Source organism: Puma concolor, chromosome B1 (genome assembly GCF_028749965.1).
Source record: "Puma concolor isolate L17-30 chromosome B1, mPumCon1.1.hap2, whole genome shotgun sequence".
Taxonomy (NCBI): Eukaryota; Metazoa; Chordata; class Mammalia; order Carnivora; family Felidae; genus Puma; species Puma concolor.
In genome coordinates, this window is record NC_141670.1 from 77,674,467 (window position 1) to 77,696,005 (window position 21,539).

The 21,539-nt window shown below is 32.8% G+C and overlaps 1 protein-coding gene across 7 annotated transcripts in view; it reads right to left on the reverse strand.

Annotated features, from left to right (window-relative positions):
* LRBA (LPS responsive beige-like anchor protein) overlaps positions 1-21,539 on the reverse strand; it is a 577,381-nt gene that overhangs the window by 199,056 nt on the left and 356,786 nt on the right. For 6 of the 7 annotated variants that reach the window (XM_086704123.1, XM_086704122.1, XM_086704121.1 and 3 more), the window contains 3 exons: positions 10,668-10,785; positions 8,446-8,548; positions 3,494-3,609 (listed from right to left, as the gene is read on the reverse strand). In XM_086704123.1, the coding sequence (XP_086560249.1) occupies positions 3,494-3,609; positions 8,446-8,548; positions 10,668-10,785 (337 nt within the window). Of the gene's footprint in view, positions 1-3,493; positions 3,610-8,445; positions 8,549-10,667; positions 10,786-13,876; positions 13,916-21,539 lie in introns of those variants that run through there. The other variant, XM_086704125.1, reaches the window with a different exon arrangement.

The window sequence follows — 21,539 nt, forward strand, 5'->3', positions numbered from 1 at the left end:
TCATCATCTTGTCTGTTCTTAAGTAATCAAATTTATTATATCTTCAAAAAAGAGTATGCACCAGCTCACTGTAAATAGACTTTTACTAAGTAAGGTTAATTCTTTATATAGTTACTAAATGCCTACTGGACTGCCTTTTGGGAAATTTATCATGCATAGTGTCATGAGAACCTATATGTATCAGATAATAGCAGATAACAGCATATCAGATATTCCTAATTATTGCTGCGCATTCAATCTATGCGTTCATTGACTTACCATATGCTTAATTAAAAAGGTCCGTTTAACTTTTTCTCTCACTACTACTTAAAAAGCTTGTCAGTTATTAGTTACATAATATCTAAGTCCAACACAATTGTTCAATCTTTCTTCATTCCTTTTCCTCAACTGCCTGTGAGATGAACACCTCCTTAAACCGGTAAAATTTAGACTTTTCAATGCGAGCCCTTAAATTCCCATTTCCATAATACTCCCTCTCTTCCAACCTTCTCTAACAGTGCTTTTATACTTTGTGAGCTGTAATTCCTTCACCTGAGCTCGAGCCTATCTCACTCGTAACTTGCACTGTTACTGTTCCTCTCTGTCCCCCTTTGATGGTTTCTCACCTTTGCCTTAATCCATTCTCGCTACTATTATACAAGAAGACTATCATCTATATCTAATGTTCTCATTTCATCTCCAACCATTCAGTTCTTATAATCAACCTTTTTTGTTTGCTTTTAAAATGAACCCCTAGAGGGGCACCTGGGTGGTGGCTGAGTTGGTTAAGTGCCCAACTCTTGATGTCAGCTCAGGTCATGATCTCATGGCTTGTGAGTTCGAACCCTGAGTCAGGCTCAGGAGCCTGCTTGGGATTCTCTCTCTCTCCCTCTCTCTCTGCCCCTCCCCAGGTCACATTCTCTCTCTCTTTCTCTCTCTCTCTCTCCCCTCTCTCCCTCTCTCAAAATAAAGTTTAAAGTAATAAAATAAACCCCAAAGGTAACCAACACGTTCCCAAATGCCAAAGCTAAAGGCATCGCCTGTACTCATTCTTAATTCTCTTGTACCTCTCTAATGACATTTGATACAAGTGACCAAAACCTTTCTGTCTATAGATCCCAGCGTCTATAAACTCTGGGATCACTCATTCTCTTCTTTACTAACTTTCCCTTTGTCTTCTTGCCATGCACAAGAACAATCCTAGACCTTGTCTCACTGCTTTCTGTATTATTTGTCTTGGTAATCTCAACTAATTCCTGGTGATTTCCAATCTATGCAGATGAAACTCCATGTCCTATCTCCAAATTCCAAATACCCTCTTTGACCTATACTTCTAAAAAATATTTTTAATATCTTAATTTGGATGTCTAGCTACACATTAAAATCATCATCTTTCCCTAGATCAATCTTTTCTGACTTCCTTTCTGTTAATGGCACCACCATTTTCCTAATGATTCGGGCCAGAAGCCTGGAAGCCTTTTGTAACACTTTCTTCCCATTTACCCCCTACATTCAGTCATCTGGATGTCAAATGTTTTGTACCTTGTAAATCTTATGTTATTTAAGCCTTAAATTCCCACTGTCACCTCTTTAATGCAAGTCCCCTTTTTTTATATACAATTACTTCTTAACTCTGCTCTCTGCCAAGTTTCTCTCCACTCCAGTTTATCCTTCATTCTGCCTGCAAGTTAATTTTCCATAGAGTTCTAATATCACTTATTTGTTCAAAATCTTGCAAGCGTCCCAATGAATTGGCTGCTAACTCCTCAAACTGACAGAAAATCTTGTACAATGTATCTCCATAACAACTTTTTAATTTTCTTTCTCATTATACTTTTATGAATACAGGCTTTACATGTGCACATGCATATACATATATATAAACTATACCATTAATCATTCTCTAGCTATAGTTCATATTTTCCCATCTTTATATGCTTCCTTATGCCTTCAGTTTTACATGGCATCGCCTCTAATCTCCAACTACCACCTCTGCTAAAGTAATATCCATCCTTTACTTTAAAATTTTTTTTTAATTTTTTAAAAAGAAATTTTTTTTTAACGTTTATTTATTTTTGAGACAGAGAGAGACAGAGCATGAACGGGGGAGGGTCAGAGAGAGGGAGACACAGAATCTGAAACAGGCTCCAGGCTCTGAGCCGTCAGCCCAGAGCCCGACGCGGGGCTCGAACTCACGGACCGCGAGATCGTGACCTGGCTGAAGTCAGACACTTAACCGACTGCGCCACCCAGGCGCCCCAGGCACCCCCTTTTAAATTTTTTTAATGTTTATTTGTTTTTGAGAGAGAGACAGAATGTGAGTGGGGGAGGGGCAAAGAGAGAAAGAGAGACAGAGACACAGAATCCGAAGCAGGCTCCAGGCTCTGAGCTGTCAGCACAGAGCCAGACGCAGGGCTCGATTCCATGAACCATGATATCGTGACCTGAGCCAAAGTCAGATGCTTAACCGAGTGAGCCACCCAGGTGCTCCTAAAGTAAAATCCATCCTTATACGAACATGAAATCTTTCCTAATTTTTTCCTTACTCCCATAAACTGGATGAGTATAACAGAATTTCCCTTTCTCTCTGCCCTTTTAGTCCCCATAGCACTTTGAATACCCCTTTGCTATAGAATCATGTAAATGCTTATATACATACTTAAAATAACTTCTCTCGGTATCTTTGTGCCTCAAATACAAACTGTGTCAGTTTGTTGAAGTGAATCTCAAATGTCACACAAATACATTCAATGTTTTCTTCATTCTAGTTGTCACAAATGAAAAGTAATGACACATTTCTATTCTTACTCTCTTTCAAATGTAAGTGCTTCGGTGGGTGATGTTCAGTAATACTACATGATTATAGACCTTTCATAGAGCCATTTACTCTTCAGATTTTCATATATGGCTCATAATATAAGTATTCCTTTACTTAATATTTTACCCACAGTTTGCTTTTTTCCATGTTGCATTTTTGTTTCATCATATAATATTCATAATTAAATTATTAACAGGTTAAGATTTTATATGGCTTTTCATTTCTACTATTCCATAATGCATCCATTCTTACTATATTAGTAAGATTGTAAATTTTCATTTTATATTTTTGGAAAAAGTATAATGGGTGTACACCCATTTTTAATTTATTCAAATAGCCAGCTGTTTATATGTAAAACCATAAGCTCTATTACCAAAATTACTCTTGATAAGGTACTCATGTAGTAATAATGAAAATAAAAGTAAGGGGCACCTGGGTGGCTTAAGTCGGTTAAGCGGCTGACTTCGTCTCAGGCCATGATCTCACAGTTTGTGAGTTCGAGCCCCGAGTCAGGCTCTGCAGTGGTGATTCTCTCTTTCTCCCTCTGCCCTCCCCAAAATAAATAAATAAACTTTAAAAAAGGAAAATAAAAGTAAGCTACTTATACTAGTACTCAAAATAATATCACAATAATAATCCATCATTCAAAAAAATAATTTATCATTTGAAATAAGTCAAAACGTGAGCCCAGATTACCTGCTATCGTGTTGAGAAACATCAAGTATTCAAAATTTGAAATCTCTCTATGTTGCCATCGCTGGGTCATATTAGAAGCTTTAAAAAGCTGACGTGGACTAGCTAATGAAATACGCCTGCAAAAAACAGAATTTGGTGTAGAACTGATTTAAGCTTAATTACATCACAAAATAATATCTGTGCTTATTCTATACATTTGATATACAAAATGATATCTGTATACTGTGAAAAGTTCTATTCATGTTATACTAATGAATAGAAGAAATATTTCAATGCACGTTTAATGGTTACATGATTTGGAATGGCCACAGGTCCATGATACATGTTGTATGCATTAAAGTAAGCCATTATTTTTTAAATATAATTTATTGTCAAATCGGTTTCCATACAACACCCAGTACTCATCCCAACAAAGTAAGCCATTATTAATATCTAGGTTCCATAAGTGTTGATCAATAATAGTATGATTAATAACTTACTGATTTACTGATATAAAAGAAGTTATAGTAATTGAGAAATGTATCTAAAATTGTATGCACATCTTTATTAATAGTTTTCTTAAAGATAATACATTTGTACATTTTAAATTTAATATTATTCTTATATACTCTTTATGACAGGGGAAAGAAGGATTCTAAACTCTTTAGGTATCTATTCATGGGGTGGGATAAAGATAAGAGAAACTATAATTTTTTTTTTTGTACAGCTTAGTAATAGAAGACCAAGTTTTCTATGTTTTCTGAATGCAATGTAAGTAACAAAAGATGCAACTAATACTAAGTAACAGTGGAAAACAGGTGGCAGGATTAATTATTACATTTAGAGTCTAGAACCAAGGACAAGGTAACAATATTTTTTTTCAGTGTTATTTTCAAAGGTATAATTTACATACCATAACCTTTATCCATGTAAGTATACTATTCAATGATTTATTAGTAAACTTCTAGAGTTGTGAGATTATCACCACAATGTACTTCAGAACATTTCACCACCACAAAAACTTGCCTTGTGCCTATTTAGTTAATCCCTGTTCCTATCCTTAGCTCTATGCAACTATCAATATGCTTTCTGTCTCTATAAACTTGCCTTTTCTGGACATTTCAGATAAATGGAATCCTACATCATGAAGTCTGCATCAGGCTTCTTCACTAACCATGTTTTTGAGATTTATCAATGTGGCAGCATGTGATTAGTAATTCATTTCTTTTGATTGCTGAATAGTATTCCAGCCTATGAGTATGGAATATACCACATTTTAAAAATCCATTCACCAGCTGATGGATATTTAAATTTTTTCCAGTTTTAGATTCTTATTATTATTCTACTTTGTATTACTATGAATATTCACAAATATGTCTTTATATGAACATATGTTTTCATTTTGGGAGGAGGGGGGGTTGTAGAATCCCAAGGGTGTAAATGCTGAGTTGTAAGTTGGGTTTAGGTTAACTTCTTAAGAATTTGCCAAACCAAAAAATAAATAAATAAATAAATAAATAAATAAATAAATAAATAAATAAATAAATAAATAAATTTAAAGAAATTTGCCAAATTGTTTTCCATTTCAACAAGCAACATATGGAGTTCCAATTTTCCACATCTCTGCCAATACTTGCTATTGTATATATTTTTTACTATAACCATTCCAGTGAGTGTAAAATGGTATCTTATTATAGTTTTAATGTACATTGTTGAGCAACTTATCATGGCTTATTAGCCATTTGTGTACCTTCATTGGTGAAATGACTATTTAAATCTTTTCTTCCTGTATTCGTTAAGGTTACTTATTGAGTTGTGAGAGTTCTGTATACATTCTGAATATACAAGATCTTTATAAGACACATTATGTACAAATATTTTCTCAGTCTACAGCTTCTCTTTTCATATACTTAGTGGTATCCTTTAAAGCACAACAGTTTTAAATTTTTATTAAATCCAATTTCTCGATTTTATCTTTTATGGATTATGCTTTTGGTGTCAAATCTGATAACTCTTGGCCTACTCCAGGGTCATGAAGCTTTTCTCCTATATCATAAATTCTTTGGTACTAAAAAAAATTAGTTTTAGCTCTTAAATATAGTTCTATGACATACTTTGAGCTATTTTTATTTTTTTAAGAATGCTGTGGTGGTAAGTGTTGAAGTTCATTTTCTTGCATGTAACTATCCATTGTCTCAGCACTATTTAAAGATTATCCTTCCCTCACTGAATTGTATTAGCACCTTTGTTGAAAAATAACTGATCATAAATGCAGGGTTTATTTCTGTAGTCTCAATTTTATTTCATTGATTTATATGCCTATCTTTTTATAAACACCAGACCATATTGATCATTGTGGCTTTATAGTTAGTTTTTGTTTTGAAATCAGGTAGTGGGAGTCATCTAACTTTGTTCTTCTGTTTCAATATTTTGGTAATTCTAATCCACTGCATTTCAGCTTCTCGATATCTCCAAATAAGTATGCTAGATTTTGATAGGGATTGCACTGGATTTATAGATCTGAGAAAACTGACATCTTAATCATGCTGAATATCTTCTGATCCATAAATATGGAATGCCTCCGTTTATTTGATATGCCTTTAATTTCTATCAGCCATATTTTATAGTTTTAATTGTACAAATCTTACACTTCTTTTGTCATCTAGGAATAAAGACATTTTCCCCCCGTTCCAATCTGGATGCCTTTAATTGCTCCCTCCTTCTCTGCATTTCTTGCTGTACAGGCTGAAATCTCCAATATAATATTGATAGAAATGGTGAAAATGAGAGACATTCTAGCCTTCCTGATCTTAGGGGAAAGCATTCAGTCTTTCAACATTAAGTGTTTCCCAAATACTATACTTTTCTCTTGAGCTCTAACTTCCCATTCAGTATTTCAGTAGGGACATCTCTCAGGAGTTTCAATTTCAATAGATCTGAAACTAAACTTCTCATAATCTGTCCACCCACCTCCTCTCCACAACCCCAACCCCATCCTTAGGGAGATATATATATACAACTATTTCTTCTCCACTGTTCCCAATATCAATAAGTGCCACTCAGCAGATTAAACTGAAACTTGGCAAAACATGCTGAACACCCCCTCTCTTACCCTCATTACCTAACTAATCTCTAAGTCATACAAACTGTATGTCCTCAAAATTTCTAAACAAGAATATCTCTCTTCAACTGCACTATCAGCACCAAATATCACCTGGATTTCCACAATAAATTCCTGTCCCTGAACTGACCCTCTCTTCTCAAGATCACTAAATTCCAATGATATCTGCCTTCCAACACTCCTTGAAACATTCTTTTGTTTGCATATTTGTTTTTTAAGGAACTTCACCTTATTACAGGGCCTTTGCATATGCTATTCCCTCTTTCAAAGGTAAGCTGATTCTGTTCTTTCAAATCAAAACTTAAAAGTCACACAGGAAGATATTTCTGACTACCTAATCCAAACCATCCCATCTCTATTCCACTAATCATTATTACAACACCCTAATTATATCCCTCCTGTCACTTACACAATTATTTATTTTGTTTGCATATTTGTTAAAACATGCATGGGTAAGATGGTGTCTATTTTGCACACTGCTAGATGACAGGCACACTCTAAGTTTTTAAGATCTATTTAAATTGTTAATTTAATCAATTAACCTACTTCTAGCTTCCATTAACTGTGGGAAATCATTAAGATTTCCCAAGTATGATAACACATATTAGTTGATGAATAAAGCTATTTAGATAAAGAAATTTACTATGCCATTCTAAGGTTGTAAGGTTCATCCTGAACCTGAAATTCCTCACTAAATTATAAAACTATCTAATCAAAATCTTCACAGGCATTAAAAAGCAACTATTGCTTATAATCTAGAAAGGCCAATTTTGGTGCCCTCTTTGCATAAGAGTTATACCCTGTGGTAGTTTTAAATATGTCCATAAATTCTTTGATACCTTCCTTCCACTTGAAGAAGTGGAGCTTTCCCCTTCTCTGGAGCCTGGGCTGTATTTAATGACTCATTTATGATAAACACAATGTAGCAGAATTAATATCCTACTCTACCTATCAAGGGTAGGTCACAAAGAGACATTGGGGCTTCTGACTCATTCTCTTTTGGATCACTTACTCTGGGAAAGTCAGCACCCATGTCATGCAAACATTCAAGCAGCCTATGAAAAGCAGACTTGATAAGACAGTTTTATTTCTTCTTTTCCAATCAAGATGATCAGTAGTTTCCTTTTCTGGTAACGCTTTCATGTGGGTTTGGAATTCATGTAACCCTGGCCTCATAGAATACCTTTAAAATGTTATCCTTCTTTTCTATTTTCTGTAATAGTTTGTTTAGAAATGATATTTTTTCATCAAATGTTTTATAGAATTTGTCAACAAAACCATTTGAGCTAGGAATATTCTCTAGCTCAGAAGACCTTTATAAATTCACTTTCCTCTGTAGAGGTATTAACGTTACCTACTTCTTAAGGAATCTGTCCATTTCATCTAACTTGTCTAAGTAGCACAGGTTTGTTCATAATATGTCAGTATTTTCCTTTTAATATCTATAGGATCTGTTGTGATATCCCCTCTTCCATTCTTGATGTTGGCACTTTGTGTCTTCTTCTTCTTCATAAGTCATATATATATATATATATATATATATATATATATATATACACACTACATTTATTAATCCTTTCAGAGAAACAACTTTTCATTGTATTGATTTTTCTTCACTGTTTCTGTTCATATTTGATGAATGTTCTGCTTTTATGTTTATGTTTTGTTTCAACCTACTTTGGTTTACATTTGATCCTCTTTTTCTAGTTTTTTCAGACAGAGGTTCAGCTGACTCAAAGCATTAATAATCATCATTACTGTGAAACATACAACAGAAGGTTATGCATTTAAAAACAAGTAAGAAAAAATATTAACACAGGTTACTTTCCAAAATTTTCTCATAAAACAGTACCTGGTTTGAGGCAACCCAAAACTGGTTCCAATACCAACACGAGGAAGATAGTTAACTACTTTCTTTACTGTTGCCGGGTCTGGGAAATTGAACATTACAGCAACTATGAAAAGTAATTTTTAAAAATTAGAACACGATACAGCTTCCTTTTTGGAAAACTAACTTCTTGGTCTAATAAATATTTACTCTTAGTTAAGGTATACAATTCTTGCCATATTACTTTTATTATAGTGCATATCAAATTTTAGCATTAATTTTCCAGAGGTGATAGTCATTTTACTTACAAACTCCTGAACCATAAACAGTTTTCTCTAAATGCTGTCAGAAGTTCTAAAAATTGTTGTTGCACTAATGTGAAATGAAGCTGAGATTATCTAACTACAACTTTGAATTTACAAAATTGAATTTTAACAAGTTAAATATATGTATCTTTGAGTTTCTATAAATATTTAAGGTTTTAAGTTTTATAGTTAACAATCTAACACCAAGATTACAGATATAGGTGCTAAACTGTCACTTTTATTTATTTCCAACAATTAACAGTTTAAAAATTATTCTCTTTACAATGTTTATGTTTTTAATTTATATTTTCACATAAAATAGAATGACCTAAAGGAAAAACTTCTCTATAGATAATAGTCAAATTTAAATGTCTTCTAATCATTTCTATTTCAATAATTACACATTTTGAGAATATCAAGAAACATATAAATATACATAAAAATATTCAGTATATAAATGTTAATTATAGTCATCTATAAATTTCCATCCTTAAGAAATATGAAAATAAGAAAGTCAAAATCAGGAGAGAAAAGTTCGAAGATATCAAATTGGATAGTCTTAAAATTTTAACTACATTAATTGCAATATCATGACCATATATAAGCTTGAAATAAGTACTCATCTAGAAAACGATCCTTATTCTCTACCTAGCTTAAAAAAATTCACTCCAAAAAAAAATTTGTCAATTTGGTATAGCTTTGAATACTGACATTACCAAGAAGTTTCAGGTAAAGAAAATACATGGTCATTCACTAAGTATCTAAAACATATTTGGAACTGACATATACATATCCAACATATCTTTTTAATATGCCATCCTTACATACCCATTATTACATTGAATATAGGGAAAACAACAACAACAAAACTAACATTAAGTTATGGCAGATAACCCAAGGCCATGGGGGAAAGGCAAAAGAAAAACACACATACAATAGCAAGGATGCATAAGAAATTTTAAAGGAGAAAAATGAATGAGGATGAGCAAGTAATAAATATTGTAATACGGAAACAAAATCTCTTTGGGACAGCAAGAATGTAGGCTGAACTAAAGCATGAAACATTCACTTGGTTATTTGCCTGAAAAAATAATGTTCACATTAGGAAGAAGAGGTATGTATAGAAGAGGAGACCAAATAGGAAAGGGAAAAACATCTTTACCTAAAGAAATTTGTATTCTAAAGACACATGATTCCATACAGGGAAAATAATGTGTGCATGGAATATACATTACTATGTGTAGACTTTTTTAAACGACAACTTGTAGATTATAGAAAGAGAAAATAAAACTTTAATCTACTTATGTATAAGGAGTAAGCACAGGAAGTCACTAGGCTTTATATTATTTTCCCTTGTATGCCTCCACTCATACCCAACAATGCTTTTACTTCAAGTTCACCTTGTCTCTCCTTCTTGTCTTAATGAATTTTACCAAGTTCCATTTTAAACCCACAAATTGAATTTTAGTTCTTTCAAGAATGATGTAATACAAAGCAACCAGGACACTTGAGGACCATTTTCTGATGGTCCCTTTATAAATGGCAATAGATTAGACAAAAGATTGAATAAATATATGAATCATTTGATTACCCTCTCCCCTTTCTAAATGCATCTACCTTCCAGGAGGAGTTTAAGCATCAGAGCAATATTGAGAATACCAAAACTCTTCAAATGATTAAATGGTTAGTTATTCACCATATTTAGAAAATTTTGCACTAATCTATGATATGGCCAAAAAACTAAAATTACTACAAATAATTCTATGAATGATCAAGGGGGAAAAACCCATGAAGATGCATGTGATTCAAAAAACGAGGTCAGTATGACAGAGATTAGACTACAAATCACTACCTAACTGGGAACTATATGGTATGTTCAAAAATGAAATCTGAAAGAGGTGGAGGTTAGCTTTATAACAATTTACTTCTGAAACATATTACCTCTGTTTGCCATAAAGATCTCCAGGGCTGTATTTTGCAAAAGATAACGACGCGAAAAGATTGATCGTATCTCTGTGAACAGCCATTTTCCATGCAACCCTTCTGTATATGCCAGGATCTAGTGAGAAAAAAAATATGCCCAAGTAAGTAACAGCAGTTGAATTTTTTTCTTGTTGTTTTTTCTCTTGAATAAAATAGAAAAGACCCTATTAAGAAAAATAATTTCTAAATACTGAAAAAACAGATACTGAAACAATCTGGAGGGAAACTAAGAAAACATCTTGCAATGTATGGAAAGGAAGCTTAATGAAAAAGTAGAGGAAAATTATAAAACATTTACTTACAAATATATTTTGAGCTTTTAAAAGCAGTGATGTAATCCTATTTATTGTTTTTTAGGAAATACACATTGCATTATTTAGTGATTGAGTTTTGAATCATTTTATGGAAAGTAAAGTTTTAGATAAAACCTTAAAAAGAAGGAAGACCTCAAAAGAATACCTTATATGTTTACAGACCACATATACAATTCAGTTTCATATAATAATGATTTTAGAGTAACCAGAAATATTTTTTATGTATATGAGGGTTTTTCTTTTAGGTAGAGTTGAAACACAATGTTGCACTGGTTTCAGGTGTACGACGTAGTGATTTAACAAGTTTATACATTATGCTATATGTTTACCACAAGGGTAGCTACCGACTACCCCGTTATATTGCTATTACAGTATCATTGACTATATTCCTTATGCTGTGCCTGTTACTGCAAGCCTGTATCTCCCTATCCCCTTTACCAATTTTGCCCAACACCCCACCACCCTCGACCTCTGGTAACCATCAGTTTGTTCTCTGTGTTTATAGGTCTGATTATGCCTTTTATTTATTAATTTGTTTTCTGTTTTCTTTTTTTTTTTTAGATTCTACTGCAGAAGTACCTTTAACATACTTTAAAATATATATCTACAGTAAATCCTAAGAGTTCTTATTTCAAGGAGAAATTTTCCCTCCTTTTTGTTCTATTTTCTAAAAATTTATCTATATGAGGGGAGCCTGGCTGGCTCCATCAGTTGGGCGTTTGATTCTTGATTTCAGCTTAGGTCATGATCTTCTGGTTCATGTGATTGAGCCCCATGTCGGGCTCTATGCTGAGCGTGGAGCGTGCTTGAGATTCTCTTTCTCCCTCTCTCTCTTTGCCCCTCCCCCACTCTCTCGCTTAAAATAAACAAATAAACGTTTTAAAAATGTGTAAAAAATTTTTTTAAATTGTATCTATATGAGAAGATGCATGAACATATTGTGGCAATCACTTCACAATATATATAAACCAAACCATCATGCTGTATGCCTTAAGCTTATACAGTGATGTATGTCAATTATTTTCCCATACAATGAAAAAATATATATATATTTCATTTCAAAGCTTTAAAAAAATCACACTTTTAAGGTCACTATTAAAGGCAACAGTCACTCATTCACAAAGCACAAAGACTGACTGTATAAGAGGTTAAGTATCATTTTGTCAGCTAGGCTAAACACAAACCTGCAAATGAACTCAACATAATCTCTCTATGGAGTAGGTGGTTGTCAGAGTAACTTGTTACAATTCTTGTCATCCCATGTGACAGACGCAATAGCTTAGAATGCTTTGCCAACTCAGAGTAATCCTGTCTTTAGTCCTAAGCCACTTTGTTGCTTTGTTATTCAAGTTTTTTCTTTTAAAAAGTTCATTTCAAAAGCTTAATTATGAAGGTGTTAAAGGAAAACCAGATGTGGAATTTCTCCACACCAGTACTTCACCTAATATTAATTTAATAAAGAAAATGAGACATATTTACTATCAAAATGTGATGAAAATCCATGAAAGCAAAGTAAACAATTAAGCTATATCTCTCAAAAGTAACCACCACTAAACAATACAAATAGAATGACATGTGATTATGATACTGCTTTGGAGGGACAAAGACAGGATAAACAAGGAAAGGAAAAATAATTAATAATAAGAATTTATCCTATGGAAACTTTCTTTTCTATTTTCATTTCCATTTTCTAGATCTTAACTGCAAACAGATCTATATTCCTCAATGAAAAATGCAATAATGGGCAAAAAGCATGTACTTTGATTTTTCTAAAAATTATATTTCTGGCACCAAAGGATTTAAAAATGAAAGAACAATTCCAAGTCTCAATGTTTTTTGAAAAACAAAACAAAAATTCTAAGAACCAAACAACAAATCAAACTTTCTTTCAGTTTTAAAATTGGTGATATGGAAATCTACTTTCACATAGCCAATACCTGTGTAAGTAAGAGCAAAAGAAGTAAACAGGAAAAGAGAGAACAAAGCTGTAGGTATTACTCTCAAGATTTTCTGAAAGCAGAGGTTGCATGTACCTCTTTCCCTCACCATAACCAGCAGGTTTAAACCTCCAGAGTCTATAGTGTTCTCCTACTTGGTTTCTCTTCTGATCTTACTTCTAGAGTCTACTATGACCAGAGGAGCCAAAGAAAAAATATTTTTTAAAAAAGTTTAAAATACAAATTAGATCACATGCATTTAATAACCATCCAGTGGCTTTGCACTACATGTATAATAAACATGGAAGCTCTTTATAATTGTTTATAAAGTCTTACATCTGGGACTTACTGATGAGCCCAATTCATTCTTCTTTGAGGCCTTTTATTTATTGTCTCCTCTGATGTGAATGTTCTTCTCTCAAATCTTCACATGACTGGCTTATTCTTACATTAGATTCTTGCTTCAATGTTACCTCCTTAGAGAAGCCACTGGATCTAAACCTCACTGCCTCCATAACCACCTCTTGCCCCCCCAAACTCACCATATTGCCTTCACAACATTCATCATTACATGCAACTATAGTATCTGCTTGCTTCTCTATTGCCTCTATTTAGCACTGGAATCTAAGTTCTACTAGAACAAAGACTTAAGTATAGTCTATTTCCATTTTCTAGAACAATGTCTGACACAAAGTAGATGTTTCTGAATGATCACATGAGTCAATCAATGGCAACCTAACCTCCATATATGGCCCAAATACACTTCATTTTAATATTATAACAAAATTTCAAGTAATTTAAAATGCCTTAAAAATGGAGATTTACATTATTATTTAGATTCGTTTCTCGGGAAAAACTGGGGCATCTGTCAAACCTAGGTCTATCTGTCACATGGTAACAAATGATACACACTCACCATTTTGGCACAGTCTCCACTCATTCACTCATTTACTATTATCTGTCTAGTTTCCATTGGCATTTGAATTTGCCATCTTGGACCTATCAAATAGTAGACAATTCAATATATGTTCTTTAACACTTTATACCCCAATCTATCCAATATTACTAAGGAAAATGAGAGTCAGAAAAATTATATAGTTAATACAAAGTCCCTCAAAGCTAGTGGCAGAGTCTGGCCTACTCCCAGATTCTCTAATCCAAAAGTACAGAGCTTACATATATATACTACATTGTCACATTTCTAAAAAGGGGCTTAAAATTTTGTTAAACTAGAACTCAATCCATCAGAATTTTAATGAACTACATTTGTCTTCCTGTACTTGGGTTATAGGTGAAAAAGGAAAGAAAACAAATAACAAGGGCTCTTCTAAGGTCTATGATATGCTATGAAAAGAACACATTGATATGAAAATTCTACCTTTTATATCTCTAAAGCTATATAAGAAGACCTGCTGCTCATAATGGTGACGTCAGTCATTGTAAGATCATGGTCATGCAACTAAACATTATATTCTAGGATACTTCAATCATTAACAGAAATAAATATACTAAAATACTATTATAAGATTGTAATGTACTGAAAATTTGTCAATTAATAAAAAATTCAATTTATATCCCATTCCTTTAAGCAATATAGTCATTTAATAATCTACTTGAAGTGGTATGCTTCTTTAAAATGCTTTACGACCAAATCAAACAAATTCACAACTGCAGAAAATGACATAAGCCCCATGTACCCAATACTCAAATCCTAACTTTATGCCACATTACTGCATGTATTTAAAAATTAAGGGCCGCTGGGTAACTCAGTCAGTTAGGCATCTGACTTTGGCTCAGGTCATGATCTCGTGGCCCACGAGTTCGAGCCCTTGTCGGGCTCTGTGCTGACAGCTCAGAGCCTGCAGCCTGCTTCAGATTCTGTCTCCCTCTCTCTCTGCCCCTCCCCCACTCGCACTCTGTCTCTGTCTCCCTCTCTCTCAAAAATAAACATTTAAAAAAATTTTTTAATTAATAAAGCTTTTTAGATAGTACTGAAATTCCCATAAATAACCTTCCTGATACCATTTTCCTCCTTTGTAAGAGTCAATCACTGCCCTTGTTTTAAGGTTTATCATTCCTATGTCAGTTTTTATACTGTTAGCACATATATATCCATACATAATATCCAGCATTGTTTTCTATGTTTTCAAACCCATATTGAATGAAAGCCAGTAATGTGCTTTCAAAATTAAATATAAGCAGGTCTATTGTGTTAAAACTCAGAGAAAGAGAAACAGGAAGAGACACAGACAAAATTATTTAAAATTGCCAAAAATATCAAACATTGAAATCACACATGAAAACTAGCCTGACTCCAAGAGAGTTAACAAATGAAATTCTATACTTACGATCAAGATGGCGGGTTTAAAATAGAAACAAAAAATCTTTTAACTAACAGAATTAGTAGCTGAAATTGATACAATAACATTTCTTTAAAGTATTCATTAGGAAAAGGTGTCAGTACTGAAATGCAGCTGAGGCCTAGCTAAGCAAGAGGTTTATTTCTTATTGGAATAGTATATTCCTGGTCCGAGGCTTCACTTCAAAGTCTCTAGAGTTCAATTAAAACTGGATTAGGTAGAAGCAGACCCTTCTTTGGGACTTTCTGTTCACTGAAACTCTACATACACTGACAGCACCCTAGACAGAGGTCTAGCCCTCCAATGAATCAGTTGCTATGGAAACCGTATCATTACCATTGCGCTGCAGTTATGACCCCCAATCTAAAATAGCTTGAAAGCTTAAGCCCACAGCACTCTTTGAATGTTTACCACCTTGTTTTAATATGGTTAGTATTAATAGTAGAAGTAAATTCACATTTCTTTTTTTTAAATAATTTGTTCAACAAAGATGATTTATTAGTTAAATGTTGAGGTAAGAGAGAGAGGAAAGAGAAATCGATATTTAAATATACACAAATACACACACACGTGTGTATATAACATTTCTTTACATTAAAATTATCAAACTCATATTCTTTAAAATTGTTATCTGAAAACTGTGCCTTCTGAAAAGGGATATATTATTTTCCCCAAATAATACACACAATGCTTTCTTCTATCTTTCAAATAGTATACTGTGAATACATATGAAAATTTCTTCACCCTGTTGCATTTATTAGCTTGAAAGCAAATAATTTTTTCACTTTCTCTTTAATCATTCATTTTGAAAAGCTTATGAATTTATCCATATAGAACTTTCCTCTAATTGCTCATCCTCAAGAGAGAACAAAACAGAAACATATTTATTGCCCAAATGCATAATACTTTTATGGACTATCAAGCTTTAGAAATTTTTAAATAAACTCTAAATATAAAGTTGTAGTTGCTTCACTCAAGTAAAATAAAAGGTTTGGTTTTCAAAAACTATACAAACTATCCTCAATCAATTTAAAATGTTTTAAAACCATTTTAAATGGGAAAATATTAAAAAGGGATAAAATGTTTTACCTCAAAAATAAATATTTACACGGGTGTCTGCATATATAGAATCAGTAAACGACTTTAAAATACTATTCTTTCTAATGTTTAAGACTAGCTTTGCGTAAACTAGTCCCAAATATCTGTCAATTTTTGGAAAGGTTTTACTCATTGAGACAATTCCATATTGATTTCTGAATAATGTGATTAAAGAGTAAAATTGGATAATATATATGTCACCAAGAATACTTAAAATTTCATAACAAAACCATTTCCAAACTATATAGATATACTTAACATCAAGAAAAATGTTGAAACTTAATATACAAAATACAAACTAACCATGCCATCAATTAAGCTATAACACCAATGGAAGGAAAGCCTAGAAACTATTCATATCCCATTTTCTTGAAACAGGATTATAAATTAGTCACAAAGATTATATCTTAATAGGGGAAAACAGTAAATATCTGAAATACATTTAAAATGAAAGCACATATTGAAAAAATTCTAATAGCAGCTCATTACTAGATATATGTACAAATATGTTTTATTTATAATAATCGTCATTTTAACAAACTCATGGAAGTAATTTTAATCAAGTATTTTAAAGTTGTACCATTCTATTATTTACACAATTTTTGGATTTTGCTGCATATAATTTTCTCTGAAACTTGGTATCAAAGCATAGCACTCAAGAATTTATTCACAAATTTAGAATTTATTATTCTATTAATATTGAATTCTATTTGGCTTATGGATTTACTTCATCACCAACCATATAACTTTTATGTTTTCAAAGATATATTCTTAAAGTAAAACTCAGAGGTCTTTCTTGAATTTAAAAATGACATATAGTTGACTCTGGTTGAAACTTTACAATACTACTTTTGTTATTAAATATATACCCATGAACACACAGAATGTGTCCAAACTTTGAAAAGAATAATGATAACAATAATACAAAAGTTATGAATATGAAAGAAAATTACCTTTTAAATTAATTATGAGTTATTTTTTTCCTTCTACATAGTAAATTTCTTCCTTTTGCTTACTAGGTACTATGATGTAGTACAGTATTCTCCTTAGCATTTTCATGGGTGACAAATTCAATTAAACATATTCATTACTCTAATGTTCTACTTGGCAGTTTAGTCAGTATGAAAAATTAAAAATATATAAATAAAATGCTACGTGACCTCTGTATTGATTGGGCTAAAATGGTTTTAGCCTGGGTGTGGATGATGGGGCAGCTGGGAGGGGCAAGAGGGGAGCACACAAACACATACACTCTTATGTTTTCTCTTCCAATTACTGAGGGAGATGATAAAACCACAGCAAATGATGTATCAGCTCATTTTATCTTATCGCTTTGGGGCTAGGTGACAATGAAGTTCATATTTCACTGGCTCCCATTGAAGATTGTGAAAATTACTTGCCCTCATGACCTGAAATTTCACTAGAAGACAGAAATTTCTCTTCTGCAAAGTAATGCAATTTTTCAGATGTCAACCTTTAGCCCAGCTTTAAAAATTAATTTCATTTATATTAACCAATGATATTGATATTTTCACAGCATGCTCTTTGATACATGAAGCACTGACTAGCAAATTGATGTTGCTTTAGATGGGCAAAACTATTTTATTTTAAGCTGCTATGGCAGACAGATTTATGGCAAACTGAAATTCCTATTTCATAATTTAATATTTGTGCTGGAGTGATGCACCTTTAAGCCCCCAGCCTGTAAATAATTCAGACTCCTTAGTTGGTTCTGTTTTATTTTCAATATTCTTCAGCTTAAAAATAATTTGCATTCTAAATGACATATCATAAAAGCCATCTCTTATTGAACATTTAATATATATCTTAATGAGTCAAAGCCAAATGTGATCATGTAGAAACAGAACAAAGAAGGTATTTATATATCATCCAACTAATATTTAATTTAATTTTTAAAACATAAATATATCTGTATGATTATTTTTGAAAGAAGAATCCAAAATATACCAAAAAAAGCATATTAAGGAACATGAATGTATCTTACTTTATTTTTCTAACAGTACATGAGGTAAAGAGCTAGGCATTACATTTTCAGAAAAAGAGTAGAATAAACTTAGATAACTATCTGAATTAAAATAGAGATATTTGGGTTGGAGATACATTTTAAATACAAACATAATTTTTAAAAAGCCATAATGTCAATTTTATCATGAAGAAGCTATAGAAATGTTCTATCTGATTGTAGTATGAGATAGAGAAATACTATTAAAAGAATTTCAATATTTGTAGTAGTAAAAAGGTTACTAAAAGATATACAGTCCAGAATCTTAGCAAGGTTTATTACCTTTATCTAGTAGAGTTTTGCTAACTAACATAATGTCGTGAGAGGACAATCATTACCACCAATACGTTGTCATTTTATCAGTAAATTAAACATAAATATGCATAAATTTATGCATTAATCTATACTCTTAGAGAAAGGCCAAGAAAAACATTTCCCAAATTTAGCTATTTTGTCCCTAAAATGATTCTTAATGTTGTTCTGGCCAATTTTCTATCCTCAAAATCACTTTTGCATTTTTTTATGCTAACAATGTGCAAGTTGTTTTTGCTGAAAAATACTTATATTTAACTTTTCCTTACATCAATGATAGGGGAGAAATAGTGATATAAATTATACTTTATGTATACTTTACATATACTATTTGTGTATACTTTTTTTTTAATGTTTTTATTTATTTTTGAAGGAGAGAGAGAGAGAGAGAGAGACAGAGCACGAGTGGGGGAGGAGCAGAGAGAGAGGGAGACACAGAATTCAAAGCAGGCTCCAGGCTCTAAGCTGTCAGCGCAGAGCATGATGTGGGGCTCCAACTCACGAACTGTGAGATCATGACCTGAGCCAAAGTCGGACATCCAACCGACTGAGCCACCCAGGTGTCCCACTTTTTGTGTATACTTTATGTATTAGTCATGTCTCAAAAACTTAAGAGAATAACATGCTATAGTCATTAAATTCAGGCTATAAAGTAACATTTCCTATTATTCCACACACTGACCCTTTAAAGTCAGGAGCTTTCTGTGTCTCAACAAAAAGCTAAATTTAAATCAGCACTAATAAAAACCTGTCTAATTTTAGATACATTGGAATGTTCTATAATACACATTTCTTTTTTTTTTTTTTTGAGAGAGAGAGAGAGAGAGAGAGAGAGAGAAAGCATGCACGGAAGCAGGGGAGAGGAGCAGAGGGACAGGGAGAGAGAAAGGGAGAGAGAACGAGAGAGAGGGAGGGTGGGGAAGGAGAGAGAGGGAGAGAGGAAGGGAGAGAGGGAGAAATAGAGAGAGAGGGAGAGAGGGAGAGGGAGGGAGGGAGGGAGACAGAGAGAGAGAGAGAGAGAGAGAGAGAGAGAGAGAGAGAGAGAGAATCTTAAGCAGGCTCCACACTGGATCCGGGGCTCAATCCCATGACCCTGATATCATGACCTGAGCTGAAATCCAAAGAGTTGGGAGCTCAACTGACTAAACCACCCAGGCACCTCTATAATATATATATATATATATATATATATATATATATAATATTATATATTTATATATTATATATTTATTATATATTATATATATATTTATTATATATTTATATATTTCTAAAGTTTATTTTTAGAGTGTATGTGTGCATGAGCAGGGGAAAAGCAGAGAGAGAAAGGGAGAGAGAGTCTCAAGCAAGCTCTGCATTGTCAGCACAGAGCCCAGGGTGGGACTCGAACTCACCAACCTGTGAGATCATGACCTGAGCTGAAATCAAGAGTTGAATACTCAACTGACTGAGCTACCCAGGCACCCCTACAATATATATTTTTAAAACAATCAAAAGTCACAAACTATTTTTCTTCTCAATTGCAATTCCTACTTTATGAACTCAGTCTCAATCTCAAATTGGTATCAAAAGCCCTCCCTAGATACATGAATTAAATCTTCAAGTTAGAGGCACCTGGGTGGCTCAGTCGGTTAAGCATCCATTTTTGGTTCAGGTCATGATATCACTGCTTGTGGGTTAATGCCCTGCATAGGGCTCTGTGCTGACAGCTGGGAGCCTGGAGCCTGCTTTGGTTTCTGTGTCTCCCTCTCTTTCTGCCCCTCCCTGACTCACACTCTGTCTCTCCCAAAAAATAAATAAAATTTTTTAAAAAATTAAATCTTCAAGTCAGAAGTAATATCAGCCTGTAGCTAGACTACATATCTCTTTGTAGCAGGTACAATACGATTCAACCACTAGAAGTTTCTCTGGTTGGGGTGCCTGGGTGGCTCAGTCAGTTAAGCACCCAACTTTGGCTCAGGTCATGATCTCGTGGTTCATGGGTTCGAGTCCTGTGTCAGGATCTGTGCTGACAGCTTGGAGCCTGGAGCCTGCTTTGGATGCTGTGTCTCCCTCTCTCTCTCCCCCTCCCCCACTCAGGTTCTCAAATATAAATAAACATTAAACTCAACATAAATAAACTCAAAAATAAATAAATGTTAAAAAAAGTTTTAAAATAAAGTTTCTCTGGTGAGTAAGCTATTTAAAGTAATTAAAGGGAAAATCTTTATCTTCAAGAAATTTGCTTTTATTCTTCAAACAGCAAAAAGCAGAAATAAAATGCAAAATGGAAAAGAAAAAGTTACAAAGAACTTAATGCTAACATCCTCAAATCCCCAGGACACTTTTCTCCTAATTAAAGGGAAATACTTTTCCACTTTATTTTATATATATATATTATATATATAATATATATATATATAATATATATATTATATATATAATATATATATATAATATATATATATTATATATATAATATATATATATTATATATATATATTATATATATATATACACACATACACACACATGCATACATATATATATATATACATACATATATATATATTTTTTTCCTATATATATTTATTTAGCTTTCCTATTAATCACTCAATTTGTTAGCTAGAGTCAGTTATAAATGAGTAGTACATGTTCCTATTTACTCCATAACAGAGCAAAAACTAAATATTATGCCCATATTCAGCTTCAGATATAGTCTTCCAAAAAGCTATTTTCTTAAAGAACTTAGTATATTACACAGAACTTTATGAATACAACTTAAATGAGATTTGGGGTTAACCTGA